We start from the raw sequence: 24,166 nt of genomic DNA on the forward strand, positions 1-24,166 counted from the left end.
GCTGATATTCACTGCTATTTCACTCAACTGACCATTTGCTGCTTCATTATTAAACTGTAGAACACGAAAGCACAAATATTCTTACATTTTAATTAGGGCTGTCAATCGATTAAAATTTTTAATCGATTAATCGCATGATTGTCGTGAGTTAACTCGTGATTAATCGCATTTAATCGCACATTTTTTTATTTGTTCTAAATATACCTTAAATTAATACTTTTCAAGTTTGTAATACTCTAATCAACGTGGGCATGGATAAATATAGATGCTTTATGCAAATGTATGTTTATTATTGAAACCATAGTCAATATAGAGCATGAAGAGGAGACATGTTTCAGAGGTCATAATGTTTTTTCAAAGAACTTGTTCATGTCTATTAGACACATGTAGAAAGAACAAAGAAATGCCATGTTCCCATTACTTCTCTTTCTTTGCACTGAGCAATTTACTAACAAAAAAATGTTTAGATTTTTGCATGACAGGGCAGCTCTTCTGAAAATGCTAAATGTACATTTAGCATTTATTATTACATTGTAGTTTGTCTCTCTCTGTGCCCATTTTGATGAAGCTAAATTCTCAATAAAACTGTTTTCATTGGTATATTTTACTGTTTCTGTTGTCAAACAACGGAATGAATTTGAAATTGTGACTGAAACGCGACCCAATAAACATAACCAGTTCTCCCTTCCAAGACGTTAATCTGCACAAAAATTCTGATAATCGAGCCGTCGTCTGGTGAAATCAAATACACATAAGCTAAAGACAATATCCGTGTATATTTGTAAAATTAGAGAAGCAACATAATATCTGTTTAACTGAATTAAAGCGCTGCTCCTCCGCGCGAGACGCAGAGAGAGAGAGAGAGAGAGAGAGAGAGAGAGAGAGAGAGAGAGAGAGAGAGAGAGAGAGAGAGAGAGAGAGAGAGAGAGAGAGAGAGAGAGAGAGAGGCGCGCGCGCGTGCTGAGAGAGCAGTACCGGCGGTACCGGTAGATTCTCAGAAACTAAATAAGGTTTGGGCGCTTTGTTGAAGGAAAAAAAAAACGTTAAAGGGGTCTGCAATGTCGCTAAGTTGCCAACACGGTGTATCTCCATTTCTCCAACTAGGGGTTGGGCCACGGGTCAAACAGAAAATATGCGCTGCGTTAATCGCCCGTTAAAAAAATTAGTGCCGTTAATATGATTTTGCGTTAACGCGTTATTAACGCGCTAACTTTGACAGCCCTAATTTTAATACAAGGATCTAAAGTATTGCAATATATAAATATATGAGTGCATTTAGTCTTGGGCCAATACCTGAGGCGGTTTTTGAGCGTGTTGACCTCTCGGCTCAGACCCTCACTGGCTTCAGTGGCATCGTCCAGCTCTCTCTGCAGTTTCCTGCGCGAGGCGTTCGCTCGAGTCGCCTCTTCCTCAGCCTCCTCCAGCTGCCTCTTCAGCTGCTTCATGCGGGAGTTCGCCTTTTCCATCTAAAGACAGACAGAAGTTGTGAGTCTTGAATTTCTGAGTTCCTTTTTATTTCTCATCCAGTCATTTACAGCAATAAGAGATAAACAACTATCACTCAGTCCTAATTGTGGTTAGCCATCGCAATATAATTTTCCTCAATAAAATGATAACAAAAGTGTTCTATGAAATGTTTATGCATTATGCAAATAATGCTGCACATGTGTGTAGCAGACCCTCGCACTGGTGCCAGTACCAATTTGCCTAACTGATAAGCGCTGAAACATTAAAAGGCAAACGCACCAAAAGCGTAACGAAACCGATCTGCACGTTTGAACCGGGCGCTGATCTGGTGCTAAAGGCTTATGTGTCATCAAGTGTCTTTGAATTGACATGAACCAGTGACTAGTTTATCCACAAAAGCAGTCTGGTGCCTTGGTAGCAAAATACATTTTGGAAAAGCCAGCCAATCAAATTGAAATGGGCAACTTCAGACAGTTTGCCATTTTTGGTCAGATGTTTCATAAACAGCCCATGGAAATGTTGTCTGAAACTTGGAAAGTGGAAATTCAGTTTCATTTATTGCATGTAATCAGTATGAGCAGCTCAGGACCCGGTACGCTTTTGAGAATGAAGATTAGTATTTGGGGTTTCGTTCACCTGCTCTTTGTACTGGTCAGCATGGCGACGCTCATCCTCCACTTGCATGAACACTTCTTTCAGTTTCTTCTCTGTGCGACGCACAATCTTATTTGCTGCTGCTCTCTCCCTGTGAAGCGCGCGGATCATACATCGTTAACAAAAACCACTGGCACTAATTTGAGTTTTGGCAGATACAGAATGTGAGAGTTTCTTTTCATTGTTGCTTACTTTGCTTCCTGTTCAAGTTGCTCCTCTAGCTGGATAATCTTGGCCTCCAGGGCGGCGATAGAGGCCTTGAACTTTGATTTGATGGATCCCTCCAGTTCTTGCAGTTTGGACTTCAAGTCTTTGTTTTGCCGCTCCAGCTGCTGACGGGCGTTCTCGCTCTTCTGGGCGGCACTGCGCTCTCCTGCCAGCTCTGTGTTCAATGTATCCACCTGAAAATTCAGACACAACAGCTGTTATTAGAGAGTGCTAATGGAGATTACGCATCTTACAAAGCTCCCAAGCACATAAACCTTTAAAAACATGGTCTGTTCTCAAAGCTCTGACAAGTTTAACTGCATTGAAAACAGTTTGCTACAAGCTGCTCATATTTACAGTAGCTTCCTCAACACTGCACCTGCATAGTGGTCTTGCGGAAGCGGTCGTTGAGGAGCTCCATGTTGCTTTGTTCCTCCTCAAGCTCTTCTTCCAGCTGGGAGATACGAGCCTCCAGCCTCCTCTTTTCATCCAAGAGGGCTGCCCTGAAGGAAAACAAACGTGAATGAATGATAAAGCTTGTTTTTGAACAAACTATGAACAGAGGAGCAAATTAATTAATAGTAGAAATGGAAATTGTGATACTCTTTTCTTCCCTATTCTGATGTATATTCACGAGTGAAACGCCATTTATAAAAACATCACAACATCCTATAGAAAAACTCTCATGGTGACTTGAAATCAAGTCCACATGCAACCCTCTACGCACACCTTGGCAATAGAATCACCATTGGCTAGTATAAACGTACACTTTTAACATCAGTCAATCGAGCATTGTATTATGATAATTAAGCACTATTTAATGATAGAACTTTAGTAATTAGTACTAAAACTTGGTAACCATGAATGAATGCATATTTGTCATTTTAACTGAACTTAGGACTGGTGGTGGTGCTTAAGGTATGGTTGGTCATTCAATGTTTCTGTAAAAAATAAAAAAATAAAAATAATAGTAATAGATAATAGTAATAATTATTAAAAGATAATTATTAAAAGATAATAATCCTACTACTAATAATGACAATAAACAATACACTAAGGATTGATGAGCTGCTGGGTTAATGAATATTAAGCATGTTGTCATCGTTCGCTCGAACTGATTTGCTGAAATCAAAACAGGGATTTACGCATTAGTTCTGCCCACTACTGGAGAAACCAACATATCTTCTGCTTGTTCTTAAAAGCTGAATAATTCCAAATGAACTCTGTTATTTTGACAGGAAAATACAACAAAGAATACTGTTTACATGTAGCACGTCGATTCTGAGTGGTATGCAAGTCTCTCTCTCTATTTGCTTGTGTGTGAGAAACACGACAGCGAGTCGTGCGCCTTCACACTAGAGTTCACAGTACATCAAATACAGGCACGCTGCGCATCCATTGAGGTGAATTTGAAATACTAGTACAGATCACTTGACTGAGCGAAACTCTGAAGCGCTCAGTTAGTGTTCAGAGAGTGAAAGTATATCTATGCAAACTTATACTAAGCCCTGTAACACACACACACACTGGCGAGTAAAATCTAAGAATTTATTAGCCAGTGGCTAATGGTAGACATTATTTAGTCGCCCAGACTGAAGATTTAGTCACATATGTGAGTGATTTACTCGCATTGTAGAGGGTTGACATGAAATCAAAATGGACCCCATTTACTTTGCTAAAACACACATCACTAGTCTTGTGGTGAAGTTCATCCGTTAATCCAAAGAAAAAAAAAATATTTCTTTGTAATCTATAAATCTTTCGTCAATTTCCCCCTGGAATGGCATTCCTATTCCGCTTCACTCAGAAATACGTCACAATACTGAAGTTAGTCGCAACTTCCGGTTCAAGCTGACTTTAAGAAACTTTGCAGCACTATGACTCACTTTCCAGAGGCGCTGTTAGAGATTTCATCTGCCAGCTCATCTCGTTCTTGTTCTGCGTGACGTCTGGCTCGCTCTGAAGATGCCAGGTCCTAAAAACACAATCACGACCAAACCATCAAGACTTGCCAGTCTAACTAATCTAATTTATAACAGTGTGTGGAAAATCAAGCAACAGATGCTTCAGAAAGGCTTTTTTTCTCTCAGATGTATTTCAGGCTGTATTGGCTCACCTCTTGCAGCTGCAGAATCTCAGCCTCGAGACTCTTGAGTTTCTTCTCATTCTCCTTAGACTGAGCGAAGATCTCATCCCGAGACGTGCGCGCCTCCTCAAGCTCTCTCTGATAGTCCTTCATCTGGGCCTGTTTTAAAGAGATGTTGCCATCTGTGCTTCTCACATTTTGTCCTATCTGCACTAATTCTTGTGACTTAAAATGTCACAAAAAGTCACAGTAATGCAGTCAGTAGGGCTGGGCATCTCATTTTTAATTTTTTTTTTTTTTTTTACAAAATGTGGTTGATTCGATATCGATTCTCAAAAGCAATGAATCGATCTTTTTCCATATATATATATATTTCTGGAAACATTGAAAATAACATCTGCGTGAATCTTATTACTAGTCTTCGCCACTAGATGTCATCCTCTTATCTACCTTGCCCGATGCTACAACAGGGAGCCTGTCGTTCATTCAATGCTTAACATGGCAGATGCAGGTGCATTTTTCAGCGTAAAAGACGTTCCGGATCGGGCCAGTGCTGCATGGTCACGAAAGTTTATCATTTGCACGTGTTCTTGCCAATTTAAACATTCAAGTGCAATTCGGTTGTGAATCAAATTGAGATCTTGCGAATCGGAATTAAATCGAATTACGACAACTGCATCGATACCCATCCCTAGCAGTCAGTGATGCAGACATCTCTGTCCCACTACTAAACGACTGTTGCACTTTAGCTGCTATACAGATTACGCTAACAGTAAATGTGTAATTTCTTGCATTATCAGTACTGTGTCATCACATTTCCGTGCATGAACAGCAACATTGTGGGAAAGCTTCTACCTGGAGTTTGCGTAGCTGTTTAATGGCTTCATCACGGGCCTTGTTTGCAGCCTCGATCTGAGCTTCCACATCTTTGAGGTCCATCTCCAGTTTCTTCTTGGCAGCTACGGCAAGAGCTCTCTGCTTTCGTTCATCTTCAAGCTCCGCCTCCATCTCACGCACCTGAAGGTACAGGACTCATGAATCAAAACAGCCAAATAGAGTCTCATACAAAAACTTGTTGATGTCTTTCTTAAAGGTATTAACCCTTTATTTCACAAATCTGCCACAATATACAGTAATAAACCAATTTTCTTCACTTTGCAACCACATGATCCATATAAAATGGAAATAAAATTAAGAGTATATATATATATATATATATATATATATATATATATATATATATATAGGGAAAAAAAATAAAAAAATGAATAGAAGGTTAAGAAATCTATAAATTAAAGGTGCAACACTGTTGCTATTTGAAATGGACACCCAAACAAACACACCCGTCCCTTCATTGTTCCACCCCCAAAATATCCACAGGCAACCACTAACAGCTGCTGCATCAGACAGCTTGTGCAAGTATGGAAGAATCAGCTGTGATTCAACAACAACAGCATATCTTAGTTCTGTGAAACATAGCAAAAAAACAATTACTCGTGTATCGAGCAGAAACAGATCCTTTTTCAGGTCTTCCTGCTCTCTAATGTCTCTCCAGCGCTGGAAAACCTTTCCAGTATTAACCATATTAGCTCTTGTCTGATCGTAACCCTTCTTCCAATTAAATTCCCCTGACCTATTCCTCTTTGGTATTATCTCAGCTATCTCTCTTTCTACAGTCTTTCTTCAAATATCCACTTTGTTTTTTCTCCCACTTAAACAGCCAGAACTATGTACAAACACAAAAAAATTCAGCACACACACAGAACAGACATAGTAAATATTCTCAAAATAGTTTTATTAGGTGTTGATTTTGTTCAACATTATTACTCAGAAATATTTTACTGCACCGTTAAATTAATGGAAACAGGTGTGTATATATATCATATATGCATCATGTTTAATCTTAAATGCATGGATAATTTTTATCTTCAAATTACTTGTAATCCTCAAAAAAACTGTAAATTCCACTCACCTGTTTGACCAGTGCTCTCTTCTTCTCCTCATTCTGCTCATCTCTGGCCTGCAGGTCTCGGTCAAACTGAGCCTTCATGGCCTGCATGTTGACCTCCAGACGCAGCTTGGCATCTTCTGTGGCCTGTAGTTCGTCCTCCAGCTCCTCCAGCTGAGTGCGCATCTCCTCCACCTGCTGCTCCAGCGTGCGTTTGGATTTCTCCAGCTCATGGACCTACGGATTACAGAACGGACATAAATAGACCGCAACAGTGTCCTAACCGGTCACTTCATAATCAAGAGCCAAATGAGAAATCCAGGATTCATCCAGTATTTTAAACAATAATTGTGCATGACTAGTCTTTGTCCATTCAAGTCATACATGATTACTCAAAAAATATTTCATGGAGATTGCTAAGGAAGATGTCCCTTTTTCATACATTTTAAAATATAAATTTCAAATTTTTCTGATCACTTTTAACATTTGAATTTCCATGACATCATGGCTAAAACCACAACACATTTTATTGTTTGCTTTAGTACTGCAAGATACATGAAAATAAAACCAAAAAATATGACTCAGTACGATCATCAAATTGCAAAGGCTGCTATTTAATTAAATAAACATACGTTCTGCGTGTTTCAGTGTTCTTACAACCGAGCTGCTCATTATCCAGCGGTGTTTGCTCCACATGAACTCCATCTCTGCATCTACTCTGAGTTTGGGTCGCTTTAACATGCACCAACTATCTCCTCACACTTGTAATGAGAAGCACTTGTCAACAAAAGACAAGCTTTAAGGGCTCTGTGGTTTTCCGTCAAAATAAAATTGATGGTTTAACGTTTAAAAATGAAGAAACTGAGACAGACATAAATATGAGTACTGTAATTTTACAGTGTAAAGGAAAATAATAATTATATTATTATTTTTCATAAATACTCAGTTTTTTAATAGTAAAATATTACAAGAGTAATATTTATTTTGTTTTTATTAAAAATATTATATTTTTATTTATTATTATTATATAGCCATATTGATAAATAATACATTTTGGCTAAATTGTGCAGCCCTACAAACAACCACAGCAAACCTGGATTAAAAAAAATTAAAATAAAATCGCAATTAATTTTTACACCAAATCATTTATCCAAATCTACTTTGCTTCTATCTCTGTCATAGCACTATGAGTAGATCAAGCCACACGGAAATCTCATCAGTCCAAAATCTTGCTCCACATGCAGTATATTAAACATGCATATGTTCTGACTGGATGATTTTGTTGCTTTGCTAATAAGTATTCTGTTGTCAGTGAAGGCACGCAAATTACATGACACCTGAATCTTGCTGCCTCACACTTGGTTAGCACATGCTGTGTGTGTGTCAACACATCATGAGGCCTCAAAACAATTAATGGAATTAAATGGAAGAACTGACAAAATCTGCTGTGTTTAAAACACCAAAGATTCTTCACACATCATAATGCTGAATTCAATCATTACCATATATAATAAACAGTACAAACTGCATTACCCTCATAAAACAGTCCAATAACATAGTAACTTACATTCTTGCCTACGTCATCCTTGGAACTCATCAGATCCTCCATCTCGGCTCTGAGCTGCTTGTTAAGCCTCTCAAATTCCTCTTTAGCCTCCAGAGCTTCATCCAGGGCTCGGGCCATAGACAGAGCTTTGGTATCCTTCTCTCTAGCCTCTGCCTCAGCACGGTCCCTCTCCTCAGCGTAACGCGCAGAGATGTTCTTCTCTTCTGCCAGCATCTATCATACACATCAAAAATGCTTTCAGGGGTTTTTTTTGTTATTAACAAATGTTTTCAGTAGTACCTGAAGATTCTCAATGACTGTATATTAAAATATAAAACAAATACTACATAAAACAGTAGCAAATACCATATAAAACAGTAAAATATAAAACAAATACAACTTGGCATTATAAAATCCTTAAGGATAGGTCACCTAAAATTACCCCAAATCACCAACCCTCATGTCGTTTCAAACATATAAGATGTCCATTCATCTTCCAAACACAAATGAAGATATTTTCAATGAAACCTGGAAGATTTCTTTCCCTCTACTGGAAGTAAAACTGACGCTTTAAAAAGTTAATAAAGACAGACATTGTTCCATTTACCATATTTTATGTGCTCTGTGTATGTGTGCTGATCTGTTAATATTTGAATAAAAGCTTTAAATAAATCTGTTCATCATATAATGTGATTGTATCTTTTCAGAAGCCTTGAATTAAGCGTCAACATTTTGGTGGAACTGACTTTCAAAATAAGGACAGAAGTTTCTCAGGTTTCACTAAAAATATATTCATCTGTGTTTCAAAGATGAATGAAAGTCCTATGGGTTTGAGACAACATGAGGGTGAGTAAATGATGACAGAATATATTTTTTTTATTTATAACTATCCCTGTAATCAAAACCAATTCATACCTGGTCAAACTTCTTCTGTTTCTTCTCTAGGTTTGAGACGATCTGTCTCTGGTGGTCCAGGTCCACCATGAGGTCATCAAGCTCCTGCTGCAGTCTGTTCTTGGTTTTCTCCAGCTTATCAAAAGCAATGGCCTTTTCCTCAAGCTTCTGACTGGTCCCCTCCATGTCCTTCTGCAGCTTCCTCTTGACCTCCTCCAGACCCTCAAGAGTTCCCACATCATCCTCCAGTTTCTTCTTCGTCTCAACCAGCTATCCAAAAAAAGGAGGATTACAATGGAGTGCTTTTCTTTTTAACAGTTTACGTAGTAAAGAGTACATCTGATTTCCTTTCTGAGAAGAAGTTTAAAAATGTAAAAAATTGTCCTCAAACATGACAGGCTTTGTGAGTTTCTTTGCCAACATGTTATTTGCAGATTAACACTTCATTAATGAATGCATCAACTGATGCGCTAGATGTTGATGTGAACTGACAACTGATACATGCGTATCCTCATTAAAAAATCTTTGTGATTGTGTGTACCTGGGCTTGTAGTGTTGCCAGTTGTTTCTCCAGGTTCCTTCGTGCCTCCTCTTCCTCCTCCTGCTGCTCCAGGAGGTTGTTCTTCTCCTCCTCCAGCTGACGGATACGGCTGCTCAGGTTTAGCTTCTGACGCGTCTCCTCTTGAAGCAGCTCCTACACACATAATATTAAACAACTGTTTTTATCAAATCTGTGCAGTTTTTTATTGCTGTTTCAACAATAAAAATACTTCCTGAGCATCAACCTTGTTGGTAGATAATAAATCCACTCCTTCAGCACTTCATGTTTGTAGAGACACATTACCTGAGTGTCCTGAAACTGACTCTCTAGGCTAGAAACGTCTTTGGCTAGCTTTATTCCCTTCTTCTCAGCATCTTCCAAAAGAGAAGAAACATTGTCCAGCTCCGCCTGCAACAAAAGACAAACATAAAAATTAAAATTTGCATTGGAGGGATATTTTACACGTAACCTGGATTCTGATCTATTTCAGTGTACACGGGTATATGACCGCAAACACAGACTCAGAATTAACCATAATTGTTAAATGTGTTTTTTTTTTAATAAGTGTGCTTATATATCAATATCACTATATAATAATATATTTTTATTGTTATATAATAACAATTTTATTTTAACAGTACTTATGCTTAATTAAATCACAGCCTTCACACTTTGATAAATCACACCAAGCCGTATCGCAATTTTTCTATTCCTTTTTATTAATCATGCAGCTCTAAATAAAGCCACACTTTTACTCTGCAAAATCAATTGAGACAACAGTGATCTGTAGTTTATGTGAGGGGGAGGGAGTGTAACAGCACTAACTTGTAGTTTATGTGACACAGTGTACGCACTGACCTGTAGTTTGTGGGATCGGTCCGAAAGTTCTCCTTTAACCTTTTCTCCCTCGCTGAAGCGGGCCATGAACTCCTGCAGCTGAGCCTCAAGTTTCTTTCTCTTGTGCTCAGATTCAGACTTGGCCTGCTGCAAACTCTTCACCTCACTGGTCAGCTCCTTATTATCACCCTCCAGAGTCTGTTTGTTTTTCTCCAAATTTGACTTAACCTAATGTTGACAGACAGACATTGTGAGAGAGAGCCAGAACTGTATAAACAGGAGACTGTACACCATTCAATCACTGAACGAGGAAATGAATCATTCTTGACAGCAGACGACTGGCAGTGTTCCAGTCAAGACATTAAAACATAAAAATGGCTCCCTACAGTAATGAGTAATTTAGTCTTTATCTCTATGGCTTACTCTCTTGGCCTGCTCCAGCTGCTCAGAGATCTCCTCCAGAGCAGTGCCGTGCCTCTGTCTCATCTCCTGGATCTGTGACTCGTGGTTTTTCAGCTCATCATCGATGGCTTTCTTCAGCTCTGTCACCTCCTGCTCTCGTTTGGTCCTTTAAGAGGAAAAGACACATTATTAGGTGAGACACGTTTGGGGAGTAGGGTTCAAAGAAAACAGAAAAGGTCAGATACTAATGAACTCAATCTGGCTTACATGACTCTCCACTTACACTACCAAAAGGCCCATTTTGAGGGGTCAACCTTAGGCACACATGGAGGGGCAATCATTGTTTTATTTAGCTATGACATGAATGGGAAGTCAAAAAAAAAAAATTCTGAACAAATCATTTGCGCAACATGCAACTTGAACCTGCAATATGTCTGCAGCATGCATGCTAATCACTGCACACCGATTCTAACATAGGAAATCTTATATTAAAAACTTTATATATATTATATAAAAAAAAAAAATGGGGACGGAATAAACTGGCCCTAATTTCATTTTATGGTAGTTTGGATTTAGTTCCTCTTGTACCTCAGCTCCTGCTGGGCGGCGGTGGTGTCCAGGGTGTCTTCCAGCTCAGTCTTCAGAGCCTCCAGTTCCTCACTCAGATCTCTCTTGAGTTTCTCAGCTTTGTTTCTGGCTGCTTTCTCAGACTCCAGATCCTCCTGCAGCTCAGATATTTGGGCCTGCAGCTCCCGTACTTGCTTCAGGGCGTTGTTTTTCTGAGCGACCTCCTCATCACCTCTGTGGAATAACAAATATAAGCAGAGATTGTTGGCAAAACAAGGGGTTAAACACTTAAACTCTTTCCGATCCTTAGAATTAAACAGGCCAGTTTAAAATCTAGGCCAATTTTGCAACAGTATCTTTAAGACTATTTGTAAATAACCTCTGTTATGACTGGTATATTTCTTGACATGTGAAATTTTACTTATTACTGAATGGGTGTTTTGATGCTTAAAGGGATATTTCACCGCTGGAAAGATGCATTTGTATTTAAATTGGGTCATTTAAGTAGTAGAAATGTGAAATTATTTCTAGACTGAGAAAAGCCAGAAAAATTATTTTTGGCTCATGTGGATGAAAGACAACAACTCCCAGAATGCACTTGCTTCACTGCCCTATGAGGCCACTCTCAAGCCACGCCTACCGGTTACAGAGGGCAGTATTGGAAGAAATGATACAACTAGGCTACTAGTTGACTCGAAACTGAAAAGACGCTGTTTTATCGTGAGATCCCCCTATGGACGGGTTGAAAACATGCAGAACGAGCTCCTACTACTGGCTGTAGTCTCTCGCCTCTGGCCAAAAAAGCCTCTGATGACACAAAATTACGATTTTTGCATCATCAGATGTTTTTTTTCCAGACACACAATACAGAAATCTCTCGTCTCAGGGGGACATGAGGGAGGGAAGCACGGTCATTAAAAAATAATACCGGGTTTCTACTGATACAGAGCTTAATGCCAATCGGTGAAGTATCCCTTTAAGGAACATTTCTCATTATTATCAATGTTGAAAGGGTTTTTGCTGCTTTTTTTTGTGGAAAACATTACCATTCAAAAGTTTGTGGTAAGAAAGAATACAAGGAGAATACAAGAGACGGAAAAAATTTCAAACTTTTGAACAATAAATGAACAATTAATTCCACCACTATGCCAACCATAAGTTATTATTTAGACATAGTAATCTAGATGACAGCCAAAGCATTTTGGATCAACCATTATATTATATTTTATTTTAATCATTAAAATAACCTCCTTTTTCTCTATCTTATTCAGTGCTCCTCACTGATCTTCACCTGGTCAGTACAGCCTGCAGCTCCTCTTCTTTCTTGGCCAGTTGGATCTTGAGTTCCTCAATTTGGGCCTGCAGCTCAGCTATCTGGTCTTGTAGGTCTGTGGTCTCGCCATCCAGCTTTCTTTTGGCTTTTTCAAGCTCTTGCCTTGTCTTCTCTTCTTTCTTCAGACGCTCTGATGGTCAAACGCCCAAACATAAACATTTAAGTCTCATTGTTTTACTTGAATAAAATTATCCATATTCAACACTCTCCTCACCTTCCAGGTCCACCATCATCATTTCTTGCTTGTTTTTCACTTTGCCAAGGTTCTTGGCCTTCTCTTCTTCCTCAGCCAGTTGGGAGGTCATCTCACTGACACGGTCCTCCAGGAGTTTTTTCTCCTGAGGGATAGGGAGGGAAGAAAGAGTTCAGTTTGCTCAAAGTTCTTCTCTGAGCATCCTTATCGCAAAGGCCCTGACCTGCATTTTGTTTCAGGGAGTTTGACAACCACACTGACCTTTAAGAATTTGGAGTTCTGGTCCTCCAACAGCAGAATATCTTCTTCCATTTTCTTTATCTTGGCTTCAGCAGTCACCTTCTCCAGCTGAAGCTTCTGTCGGGCAGCCTCTTCTTCATCTAGCTGTTCCTCTAGGTCCTATAAGACACACACACACACACACACACACACACACACACACACACACACACACACACACACACACTTGTGGTTTATGGACAGCAATAGTGTTTACCATTAGCTAGTGCTAACTGCAGAAGTTTTAGATACAGATTTACTATTATAAGTTTACAGATCCAAGATTATATGTGACCCTAAAACCAAGAGGTTCAAAAACTCATTTATACCAACTGCTATTTTAATGTTGAATAGTCTGTAACCATTTGCCTTTTTTAACTTGTCTACTTGTGTATTCTTGTGTTTATGTGATGTGTGGCACCTGTGCAAAACTAATTTCCTAAGGGATAAATAAACTAAACTGACCCTGGATCACAAAACCAGTCACGTGTCGCACGGGTATATTTGTGGCAATAGCCAACAATACATTGTATAGGTCAAAATTATTGATTTTTCTTTTATGCCAAAAATCATTAGGATATTAAGTAAAGATCATGTTCCATGAAGATATTTTGTAAGTTTCCTACCGTAAATATTTAAAACATTTATTTTTGTGAGTGAATGCAGCACAATCGCGAACATAAATGGACAACTTCAAAGGTGATTTTCTCAATGTTTCGATTTTTTTGCTCCCTCAGATTCCAGATTTTCAAATAGTTGTATCTCGGCCAAATATTGTACTATCCTAACAAACCATACATCAATGGAAAGCTTATTTATCCAGCTTCCAGATGATGTATACATCTCAATTTCAAAAAAATGACCCATGTGACTGATTTTGTGGTCCAGGGTCACATATTTCCCCAATTAAGTTGTCACCGTTATGTGTGACTGCATTTTCTTCTTCTCATTCTGCAACGATTGGTTCCTCTCCTCTTCCTCCTCCACACGGGACTCCAGGTCATGAAGAATCTCCTCCAGCTCTTGTTTTTTAGCCACCAGGCGAGCCCTCATCTCTTCAGCTTCAGCAAACAATTCTGTCTCGGCCTGTAGTTGCTCTGCCAAGATGTTCTTCTCCTCTAAGAGCTGAAAAACATCACAAGAGATCTTTTCTTGGTTTCAAGATCATGGACATTCCACTACAAGGAATAAAGCCCCAAGAGAGTATGGTGTACATATATACCCGCTATGTTATAATGACTTCGAATGTGTGCTAACCTGCTGGTGTTTCCTCTCCATATCCACCAATTCATTTTCCACTTTCACCTGCCTCTCCTTCACTTTAATGAGCTCCTCATCTTTGGCCTGCATTTCTTCCTCCTGACGGGTCACCTGGAGGAGAGGTTTCACCTGCAGACACAGTTGTAATGCATGTCTCGATTGAAAACTATTCACAATCATACTGCAAATCAGTTGTTAAAGAGTGGATTTCTTGCAACCACAGACAGATTTTACTCAGAAATGTACACAATAGCTAGTAAAATCATTCCAACAGTTATGCAAACAGTCTCTTTTAAAATCCGACACCAACCTTGGTGAAGAGTCTCCACCACTGCCAGTGGCGTAGTTTCAGGTAGGCGGCACAGTTTCTCTGGAGGACTTTCAAAGCGCTTAGCTGCTGCTGTTTTTTAGCAAAGGCTCTGAGAAACACATCCACAAAACAGCAGCAATTCAATGACAAGGTCTCATAAGAATACTTTTCATATATTGTGATCTCTACACTATAAACAGTAAGAGCTGCATATTATCGCTGACCCTTTAAGACCAGATTTAAATCAGCCATTTGCATTTGGACTTACTTGCGAGCCAGGTATCCTCGGCAGACTGACTGAAAGTAGATGATGATATCTGTTATTTTCAGGTCTCTCTCTTCCTCCAGGTGTGCCAAAACTCCAGTGCGGAAGAAGATCTTACTCTGACCGATCCGGAAGAGGTTTGGGTCTAATTCCAAGGCTCGGATCTACAGATGACAGTGATACTTAGTATTTAGCAGTTTCTAAATTTCAAATGCTAGTTTTTCATTATTGGACATTAAAAAAAATTATATGACCACAGTACTCAAAACGAAATAATTAAAAACTTAATGTTTGTGGAAACATTTCAGGATACTTTGATGAACAGAAAGTCCAAAAGAATAGCATTTACTTGAAAAACAAATCATTTTACAATAATGTAAAAGTCTTCACTGTCACTTTTGATGCGTCCTTGCTGAGTAAAAATATTTATTACTTTCTTTGAAAAAAAAAAAAATGGAAAAAAAAAGAGAAAGAAATCATCCTGATCCCAAACGTTTAAATGGTAGTGCGAGTTTTCATAGAATATTTCATACAATACTTATGAAATATTACAATGCAATATTTAAAAATATTGTAATTTAATCATTTTATTTTGTACCTCCATATAAAACTTGTTGGTAAAAAGGACTGATCAACCTCATTTGTCTTAGGTTCATGAAAACTCACCATTCTCTCACAAGCCTGCTTGCCATCCATAAAACCTTTGGGTATTGCATTAGGGGTGAGGATCTCATATCTGATAGGAAAACAGATTTAACAATTTTATCACTGATAAAATATGATAATATTGGTGCTTCAGCATCCGAAGAGGAATGAAGAGGTTCTCAACTCTTTAATGAGATATCTGAAACGCTACCTCTGTCTGAACTCCTGGAAGACGATACGGTTAGGGAACCCCTGCCTGCAGATCCGGATCCCTTCTAGAACTCCATTACACCTCAGCTGGTCTAGAACCAGATGGGGCTCCAGTTTACCAGCCTAACAGAGAAGAACAGCAATGACAATGAGGTGCATGACCACATTAAATAAACTCTCTTTTTTTTTTTATTCAGCTAAAAGTACATTTACTTACAACTGAAGGGACAAATGTCACTTACTCTTTTCTCATGATTGGGGATGATACAGCGGACAAAGTTGGGATTGGTGTTCCTGAGTGTGGCCATGAGTTTTGTAAGGGACTCTTTATAAAGCTGACCCACAGTACGGAACATGCCCTTCTTGGTCTTATATGTAGCTCCAAATGCAGTCTCGTTCATCCCTGCCACCTGGTCCAAACCAACAATACGATCCACTACCATGAAGAGTGAGAGAAAAGACAGATACCAAGCGGTTAGGTTGATATTAAGAGTATTTACAGAACATAATTAAAGACGACAGACACAGCACAGCCAAATCATGTGAAGATGGAAGAGGTAAATCTACAACTAAAGCTCTAATTCAACAACACCAAGCAGAAGGTCAAAATACACTGTGTATTTTTGCATTTTTACAAAACTGTGCTTTGATATTTGCAGGCCTTTCTAATCATCATATCCCAAAAGAAACCAGAAAATAATTTTCTGAAAGTAGTACAGTGTATTTTGACTCAATGCCACAAGTTCAGACAGCCAATTCAAGAGCCAATGGCCCCTACTAATGCCAGCAAGTCCAGTGCTAGGCAAATGGAGATATGAAATAGATGAAGAGTGCCAAGGATAAGACTACATCTATAAACAAGCACAAGCTGCAAAAGAAATAAAATGGAAGGGTGAATCTCAAAACCCAGATCATGTTTAGGACATATTTCACCCCAATACCTCGCACTTCAGTGAGTCAGATGTTAATTCAGTAACTGCTCTCATGGATTCAGTGAGCTGTGTTAACAAATATACATTAAATATATATTTACAAATCTAGTCAAATCTGATTTCTTGTGGTGCAGAGGTGTAATTTTAGCAAAGGTAGAGTAGATTTAGCAGTGCTTTATAATCTATTATTCTTTCTTGATAAAAGGAAGACATTTAGCTTAAAAATGGTCCTTAAAAAGGCTTCATTAAGATGTTTTAAACTAGTACATTTTCCATTACTGAAATGCAGAATAATTTAAATCTCATTACTGTACTTAAAGTGCTTTGTAAAGTAATACATTGTCTGAGTATTTGTTGTATTGCCTAAAATGTATGCTGATTTTAATCAAACAAATCATAGTTTTGCAGTTATATCACAGAAATGAGATTCTAATGAGAATCAATGAAAATGACCAAAGTACATTCAAAAGTGAAACATTTTTTCATAAAGTCAAGAATTTTGAATTGATTCACTTTTTTTTGTGTGAAATATAACAGACTTGTATACCAAGTTCTCTCCCTCTGAGCAATGCTACTAAAAATGCCTCCTTTGAGCAACTGAATAAATCAATGTGAATAAATATGCTGAGCAATAAATAAGATACCAATCAGAAAAATTATATTCACAAATTTGAGTCTGATAACAGTGCCATAGGACAAAACAAGTCAAACTTCAATAATTTAACATGGAAGTAATCAGAAACGACATTTTCATTTTGATTCAGTGGGGCTTGCCAAGTCCAGCTACTGTTGCTAGAACTACAATTGTAGGTCTCACAGCATTCCTGTAAATGTGATTCTTAAGAACCGCTTCCAAGCAATGTTCTGTTCATAATGGGGCTCCTGACGTGGCTTCCTTTACCTCCATGGAGAATCTACTGAGCTGTCAGTGTTGACTGGCACAGGGCTGAGCGAGTCATTTGGATTCCAGTGAAACAAGACGTGTATTGTTCCACGTTCCCTGTCGGAGACTCTACAGAATTCCTCCACTCCTCACCCAAACTCCATCTCCCTCACACGGCCTATCAAATCGCCGTCTGACACTTAAAACAAACAAGCAGTCTGACCGTGAGGTGTAAGGGCATAACCAACATACCACACACACTGCTCTGTCTGCTGAAAAAACCAAGCTGTGTTTGGGGGAATCTCATAAAAACCAGGTCAAGGTCATATTTCACTCCAAAATTGAAGGAATAAAAAAAGGAATAATATCTAACATACAGATTGTGAAGCCCATTTTAGGACCATTAATATTTTTTGCATTGTGGTACTGTTTTCATGACAACATTCATATATATTCAACAATATTATTGATCTGACTGTACTGACGCTGTTGAAGGGGAACTGAACTGAGCTGGACAATGACATAATTTTTTGCAGAACTGCTTTATAAATAAAAATAACTAATTTAATAATTGATTATCTTAACAACAGAACTGAATCAACACTGAACTGCCTTCAGCTGAACAACAGCCAAACTGCATCATTTTCCTGTTATCACTGTAAAGCTGCTTTGAAACTAACTGTATTGTATAAAGTGCTATATTAATAAAGGTGACTTGACAATTAAAGGGATAGTTCACTTTGAAATTAAATTTTGGTATGTTTTAGCTTACCTCAAGGGCATCCAAGATGTAGGTGTCTTTGTTTCCGCAGTAGTTTCAATTTTGATATTTTTAGGTCAAACCGTTCTTGTCTGTCAGTCATATAATGCAGGTCTATGGTCACCACCTCAAAGAGCATGCACAGAGAAGTCCAAATTAAACAATTCCCCATCGTAAGTACACATTGATGGCCTAAGACACGAAACGAGCGGTTTGTGTGAGAAAACGAACAGTATTTATATCGTTTTTACCTCTTGTACACATCCGAGATCACGTCCGGCGCTTGCGCAGACTAAGCCAGAACGCGTGCACACGTCACACACCAGGAAGCGCGCGCCCTCAGATCACGTGGACGTGGTTGTGTAGAGGTAAAAATGATATAAATACTGTCCGTTTTCTCACACAAACCGCTCGTTTCGTGTCTTAGGCCATCAATGTGTACTTACGATGGGGAATTGTTTAATTTGGACTTCTCTGTGCATGCTCTTTGAGATAGTGACCATAGACCTGCATTATATGACTGACAGACAAGAACGGTTTGACCTAAAAGTATCAAAATTGAAACTACTGCGGAAAAAAAGACACCTACATCTTGGATGCCCTTGAGGTAAGCTAAAACATACCAAAATTTAATTTCAAAGTGAACTTTCCCTTTAAGCACATTTACCCCCAAGCAACGTCATTACTATGCATTCAGGATATAATTATTCTTGATGATTCTTGTTATTATGATTTAAATAATCTTTAAATGTTTTATGTTGTTATAAAATTTGTTTGTGATTTTAATTTAGAAAAATTTGTAATTGCAATTGGAGTCCTAGCCTTGTGGGCAAGCGCTCCAACATACAGAACTCGCTTCTGCTGAGTTCTGGCTCGTCGTCCTTTCCTGACCCTGTTCCCTTTCCCTGTTCTTTTCTCAGTGATCCATGTCTATCCTTGCACTGTACTATCAAAATGAAGGCCAAAAATAATAATATAATTGATTGCTTGCTTAGAGAATAAAATAAAAAAATGACACTTTATGTAATCATAACTTATTTTCTATATTTGATTTTGGGTTGAAATATGACTCACACATACTTACATTTTGTGAGATTCACCTATTCTTCTGTCAAAATAGCCTCTTTCAACACTTTCTGAACTGAAAAAACTACAGGTGCAGATGTAATAATTATTTTACACTTTTTAAACTCTTAAATTGGAGGAAGAATATTTAGGGGGCGTGCGAAGTAAACAAAATTACTGAAAGGCACTCAAGGAACAAGTAGGGCCCTAATCCTTGTAGCCAGCTCACTCAGAGTTACCCAGGTCACTTTCAAATGTTGTGTTGTGTCAGTACTCTGCATTACTTGCTATGCACATGCATTCATTTTTCATGCAATCTTCATTCATGGTCAGTTTGGGCATCCTAATGAATCAGCCAAGTCAAGCTTCCTTCCAAATGGATCCAGCCAACTCTAAAGTTAGCCAGCTAGAGGGACCAGGGCCCAGGTCTACAAGCCATGGGAGTGTTTGAAAGTACACAATGCGCTGGTAAGCAGAGACCTACAGCATCGTATACCTTCACCTGGCGATTCATGGAGACTAGAGACATCATAAAAAGACGCTCTTTGGAAATTCTGAATCTCTATGGTCGAGACAGAAGGGAGCAAAGGGGGGATAAACAGGAAAAAAAAGCAAAATAAAAAAGTAGTAGAACACAGCTAGCACATAAAGACATAAGTGGTAGTAAACACTGGTTAGTGCTATGAATTAAGTCATCATTCCATTAACACTGGTTTCAAATGTATTGGGATGTTAATTCATTTTAACATTTTAAGAACATGCTGATCAATCTTGGCACACACTAATTTTATTTACCTTTTTAAGTAATTAATTGCCACAGTATGAATCATTTTACATAAACTTGTATAATTAGGTTATTTTAATTTCACATATTGGGAAATGGAGTGAAAAATGATTAGCTGTCAGATTTAAAAATGACAAAATATACGACACATCCCACGCTCTATTTTTGCATTACTCCATATTTCTTCAGTGCTCTCTCCTGTGTGTAAAGTAATGTAAAGCAGTCTTGCCTACAAATAGTGTGCAATTAAATCTACAGTGGTATCAACAGTGTTGCAAAATTCTTTGTTCGACACATTCTCACACACTGCCCAGCCCCAATTTTGACCCTTTGTAACTGAATTAATAGTTCCCTCTGGCTTCGTTTAAATATTTGCATCAAGCCACCGAAATGCATGACCACCTCTTTTTACAAGACATGAAACAGAAGATTGAAAACAGTCTCTTTCTTCACAGACTGGGAGGGCAGAGCAATAAAAATGGCTGTTTCATATATCGGGAGAAAAGCACTTACCATCCTTCCACAATTCAGCCACAAACTTATCCGTGGACTGGTGCAGGAGCGTGGCCACGTTGTCGTTCAGAGGGTCCATGTTTTTCATTAACCACTCATCTGCCTTATAGTCAACCTGCAGGATGAGGGAAATAAACACTACGTTAGCTCAATAAAACACTCAAGATGGGAATAATGGATTTAAGCCAGGACTGGTTCAATCTAGATCGTTTGTTGGCGCATCGTCGTTGTTGGCTGTTTGCGTAGCGTTATGTAACTACTGAAAGTGATAAAGTATAAATCAACGCACTATATTACTTTTCTTAAACAACAGGAAACAAAGCAAGCTCTAATTTTCTGGCTTTTAACCTAAACGTGGCTCAAAGGGAGAAAAATATCAAAAGTTCCTCATTTCATGCAGTGTCAAGTTTCTTTTGCAAACAGCTCACTGATCTGAAACAGATGTGGCCTATGGTTAGCACATACCACAGCTGGATGCTGCTACCCTTGAAAGACAGAAACGCAACACTTCATTGCAAGTCAGTATGACCTGACTACATCCAATTACATAAGGTTATGATGCAGTCTGTGTTGCATTTAAATACCAAAAACAAGCCAAAATTATAAGAAATATCACAGAACTGAAGTACAAGTGGTGAATCCAACAGCTTAGTGTGGTGTCATACATATGACGTACTTTGCCAGCATAGTGAATGATGCAGAAATCAGCTTTGTCCTTTAGCTGCCGTGGTTTCTGGAACTTGGCATGAGTGCCTTGCTCTTGCACCAGTTTGTCCACGAAGGTTTTATCAGTGGCTTTTGGGAACCAGCACTCCTCATCCAACAGAGCCAACACACCGGGAGGATTTGCCTGGGAATGGCACCATATGACCGATCAAAACAAATTATAGAAAAGCTGAAAGAAAACACTAAAAGCATTCATTACTTTCACATTAACTTCAAATCACATTATTAAATTCTGCAAATGCTTGGGGTAGAAAATATTTATAGCAAACCAGAACAAAGAATTCAAGGACTAACACAATTATAGTAAAAAAATCTGTATAAAAGAGTTGATGCGGGAGCTCACCGGTCTCTCAATGAGGTCAATGCATGGCTGCAGGTCAAGGCCGAAGTCGATGAAGCTCCATTCAATGCCTTCACGCTGGTACTCCTCCTGCTCCAGGATGAACATGGTGTGGTTGAACAGCTGCTGAAGCTTCTCGTTGGTGTAGTTGATGCAGAGCTGCTCAAATGAGTTCAGCTGCCAAAAGATGGAGAGAACAATAAAATATTATCAAATTGTATGATCATAGTATTTTAGGCCCAGGGCATGCATAATTGATTCTTTAACCAATATCAGTATCAATATCACTTAACGTAACACTGCAGCTATGAGTGGGTATCCAATTACACTGTTTACTGTAAACCTTGTTATTTCTTCCTAACCATGTTATAATTATATTACTCAATTTAGCAGATGCATCTTATCCGAAGCAATGTCCAACACCAAGATGGCAAAGACATCCTCCAGCACAACTTGAAGGAATCTTCTTAATGGCAAAAAAAATGGGCCTTATGAAATCTGTTTAATTTATTTCTCAAACCCCCCTTTTTTAATAAAACAGTGCCTATGACATGTTTTTCCCCACCTGAAATTCTGTGTTGTCCATTTTAATTTTTCTGGATATATGATTTAATACACATTTTTTTATTCAAATCTATCATCAGAAACAGTGGTAATCAAATGAAGGCATAAAACATTAACTATTCAATTAACATTTTAAAATGTAAAATCAAATGAAAAATGTACCATTCTTTTTTTATTTTTAGATGTTTACTATTAAAAATGAAAACATGGAACAATTTTGATATTCCTTAATAATAATAAAATTGTTTAAAACATTTAGTATTACTTTCAGAATTACATTCTATTGCACTATAGTAATATATGTGTCACAATTTAAGTTAAACCAAATCAGTGGTATAAAACCTGCTAAATCTTTGGTAAACCATATGCAAATAAAAGTTGGTCCCAAATAACATCCTATTTTAACTAAAACTGTCATTATTTTCAGGACCTTGCATTGCCTGCATTTTTATCATATGACCTCTGATTTGGTGAAGTACAGAGATAAATATCTATGATTTAGCATAAGAGACAGTTGAGCACTAATTCCGAGGAAGCCACACCTGGAATATCTCAAAGCCAGCGATGTCCAGGATGCCAATAAAGGAAGCCCCTTGGCGCTTGGTTCTGTCCAGAGCTTTATTAATGCGGTGAACAAGCCAACGGAACAACCTTTCGTATGTGGCCTTGGCCAGGGCTTCCACTGCAAAGTCAGCCTGGACAGAGGAACAAAGAGACAGGATAAGGCAAGGTAAAAAAAAAGGTGACATCACATTTACAAAAATATGCATTATGATCACACTTACAAAGTGTACAACTTTTTTCTTTTCTTTTTTTAAATGGTATGTAAAACCTGAATATAGTGGAAGTTTTTGAGAATTCACACATTCCCCAATCTGCAGAATTTGAACAGTTATGACGATATTTTAACAACAGGAGACTTATCAGCCTATTGTTGAAAATGGACACAGAGGTGAAAAGAAAAATGTGACGTAGAAAAGTATAGTACTGGTCTACGATCAGGCCTGAGAGGTAAAACACTAATGAAAAGATTGTTTCATAGATGGGAGGAAGGGTGCTCTGACAGATATACAGTGGAGAACTGAATAGTTCATTACCTGTTCTTTAGTTTGGGCTTTTTGCACATAGTCTCTGCCCACTTTGATTCTTGGAGACAGGATGGCACGGGTGAACTCCATGACATTCATGCCGAGCAGGTGGCAAAGTTTTTGAGCAGCTGAGAAACAGGAAAAAAAAGCACTTGTTCACAAAATGGTCATCTGTAATGCAAACTGACCAAAAATGGTGAAATTCTATTTCAATTTATTGGATTTTAGGAGCTTCCCTTATGCACTTAAATGGCAGTGCAAGAAGTTATTATGGGACATATTTGCTCATGAGTATAAGAGGTATTTGAAATAAGTTATGGTCGTTATTGAAATTTACTGACTTCTAAATCCTTACAGCCCGTTTAGCAGCCAAACAAACCCCAAGAGTTCCCCCTTTGGACCACCAGCACGACTATAACTTTCCAGCTTCATGTCGTGAATGAAACAACTTGGTGGCTTAAACAGATGAAAGCTTCAATATCTACCATTAACGGTGATGATAAAAACGAATTAAACAAAATGCCAGTTGAGTAAAGCTTGCTGGAATGCGTCATGGCAGTAAAACGGTCATTTTTGGGGCTCTTACGTAAACAGGATTGATTTAACGCAACTTAGCACAACTATTCTGGTATTTTCTTTTAATATGAAATGTATCCAAAAACTATTCAAGCCATCATCATGCGAGCCCAAAAGAAGTCCAATGGGTAATTTGTCAAAACAGTGCAGTGGAGAACTGCACAAAACCATCTGGTGCAAGGGTTTAGACCAAAGGGTAGTCTGGATACCGAAAACACTTTAATGCTAACGCACTGCCAAAAATTTTCAGAGTTATTGGGGCATATAAAATGTACATATAGACTTTCCATT

At 38.3% G+C, this 24,166-nt stretch overlaps 1 protein-coding gene across 3 annotated transcripts in view; it reads right to left on the reverse strand.

Moving 5' to 3' along the window:
* Positions 1 to 24,166, reverse strand: part of myh10 (myosin, heavy chain 10, non-muscle) — a 60,162-nt gene that overhangs the window by 2,610 nt on the left and 33,386 nt on the right. For all 3 annotated transcript variants that reach the window (XM_084128670.1, XM_084128669.1, XM_084128668.1), the window contains 30 exons: positions 23,309 to 23,427; positions 22,754 to 22,906; positions 21,651 to 21,824; positions 21,258 to 21,431; positions 20,582 to 20,696; positions 15,887 to 16,080; positions 15,646 to 15,767; positions 15,456 to 15,525; positions 14,793 to 14,953; positions 14,525 to 14,633; positions 14,212 to 14,343; positions 13,873 to 14,079; positions 12,937 to 13,074; positions 12,697 to 12,820; positions 12,441 to 12,612; positions 11,171 to 11,383; positions 10,604 to 10,748; positions 10,202 to 10,408; positions 9,647 to 9,751; positions 9,344 to 9,496; positions 8,824 to 9,072; positions 7,930 to 8,142; positions 6,387 to 6,599; positions 5,270 to 5,431; positions 4,445 to 4,573; positions 4,215 to 4,303; positions 2,708 to 2,831; positions 2,314 to 2,522; positions 2,104 to 2,212; positions 1,294 to 1,466 (listed from right to left, as the gene is read on the reverse strand). In XM_084128670.1, coding sequence (XP_083984796.1) covers positions 1,294 to 1,466; positions 2,104 to 2,212; positions 2,314 to 2,522; positions 2,708 to 2,831; positions 4,215 to 4,303; positions 4,445 to 4,573; positions 5,270 to 5,431; positions 6,387 to 6,599; positions 7,930 to 8,142; positions 8,824 to 9,072; positions 9,344 to 9,496; positions 9,647 to 9,751; positions 10,202 to 10,408; positions 10,604 to 10,748; positions 11,171 to 11,383; positions 12,441 to 12,612; positions 12,697 to 12,820; positions 12,937 to 13,074; positions 13,873 to 14,079; positions 14,212 to 14,343; positions 14,525 to 14,633; positions 14,793 to 14,953; positions 15,456 to 15,525; positions 15,646 to 15,767; positions 15,887 to 16,080; positions 20,582 to 20,696; positions 21,258 to 21,431; positions 21,651 to 21,824; positions 22,754 to 22,906; positions 23,309 to 23,427 — 4,657 coding nt within the window. The remainder of the gene's footprint in view (positions 1 to 1,293; positions 1,467 to 2,103; positions 2,213 to 2,313; positions 2,523 to 2,707; positions 2,832 to 4,214; positions 4,304 to 4,444; positions 4,574 to 5,269; positions 5,432 to 6,386; positions 6,600 to 7,929; positions 8,143 to 8,823; positions 9,073 to 9,343; positions 9,497 to 9,646; positions 9,752 to 10,201; positions 10,409 to 10,603; positions 10,749 to 11,170; positions 11,384 to 12,440; positions 12,613 to 12,696; positions 12,821 to 12,936; positions 13,075 to 13,872; positions 14,080 to 14,211; positions 14,344 to 14,524; positions 14,634 to 14,792; positions 14,954 to 15,455; positions 15,526 to 15,645; positions 15,768 to 15,886; positions 16,081 to 20,581; positions 20,697 to 21,257; positions 21,432 to 21,650; positions 21,825 to 22,753; positions 22,907 to 23,308; positions 23,428 to 24,166) is intronic.

The sequence above is a fragment of the Abramis brama genome, assembly GCF_963993115.1.
Source record: "Abramis brama genome assembly, chromosome: 11".
NCBI classification, from domain to species: Eukaryota; Metazoa; Chordata; class Actinopteri; order Cypriniformes; family Leuciscidae; genus Abramis; species Abramis brama.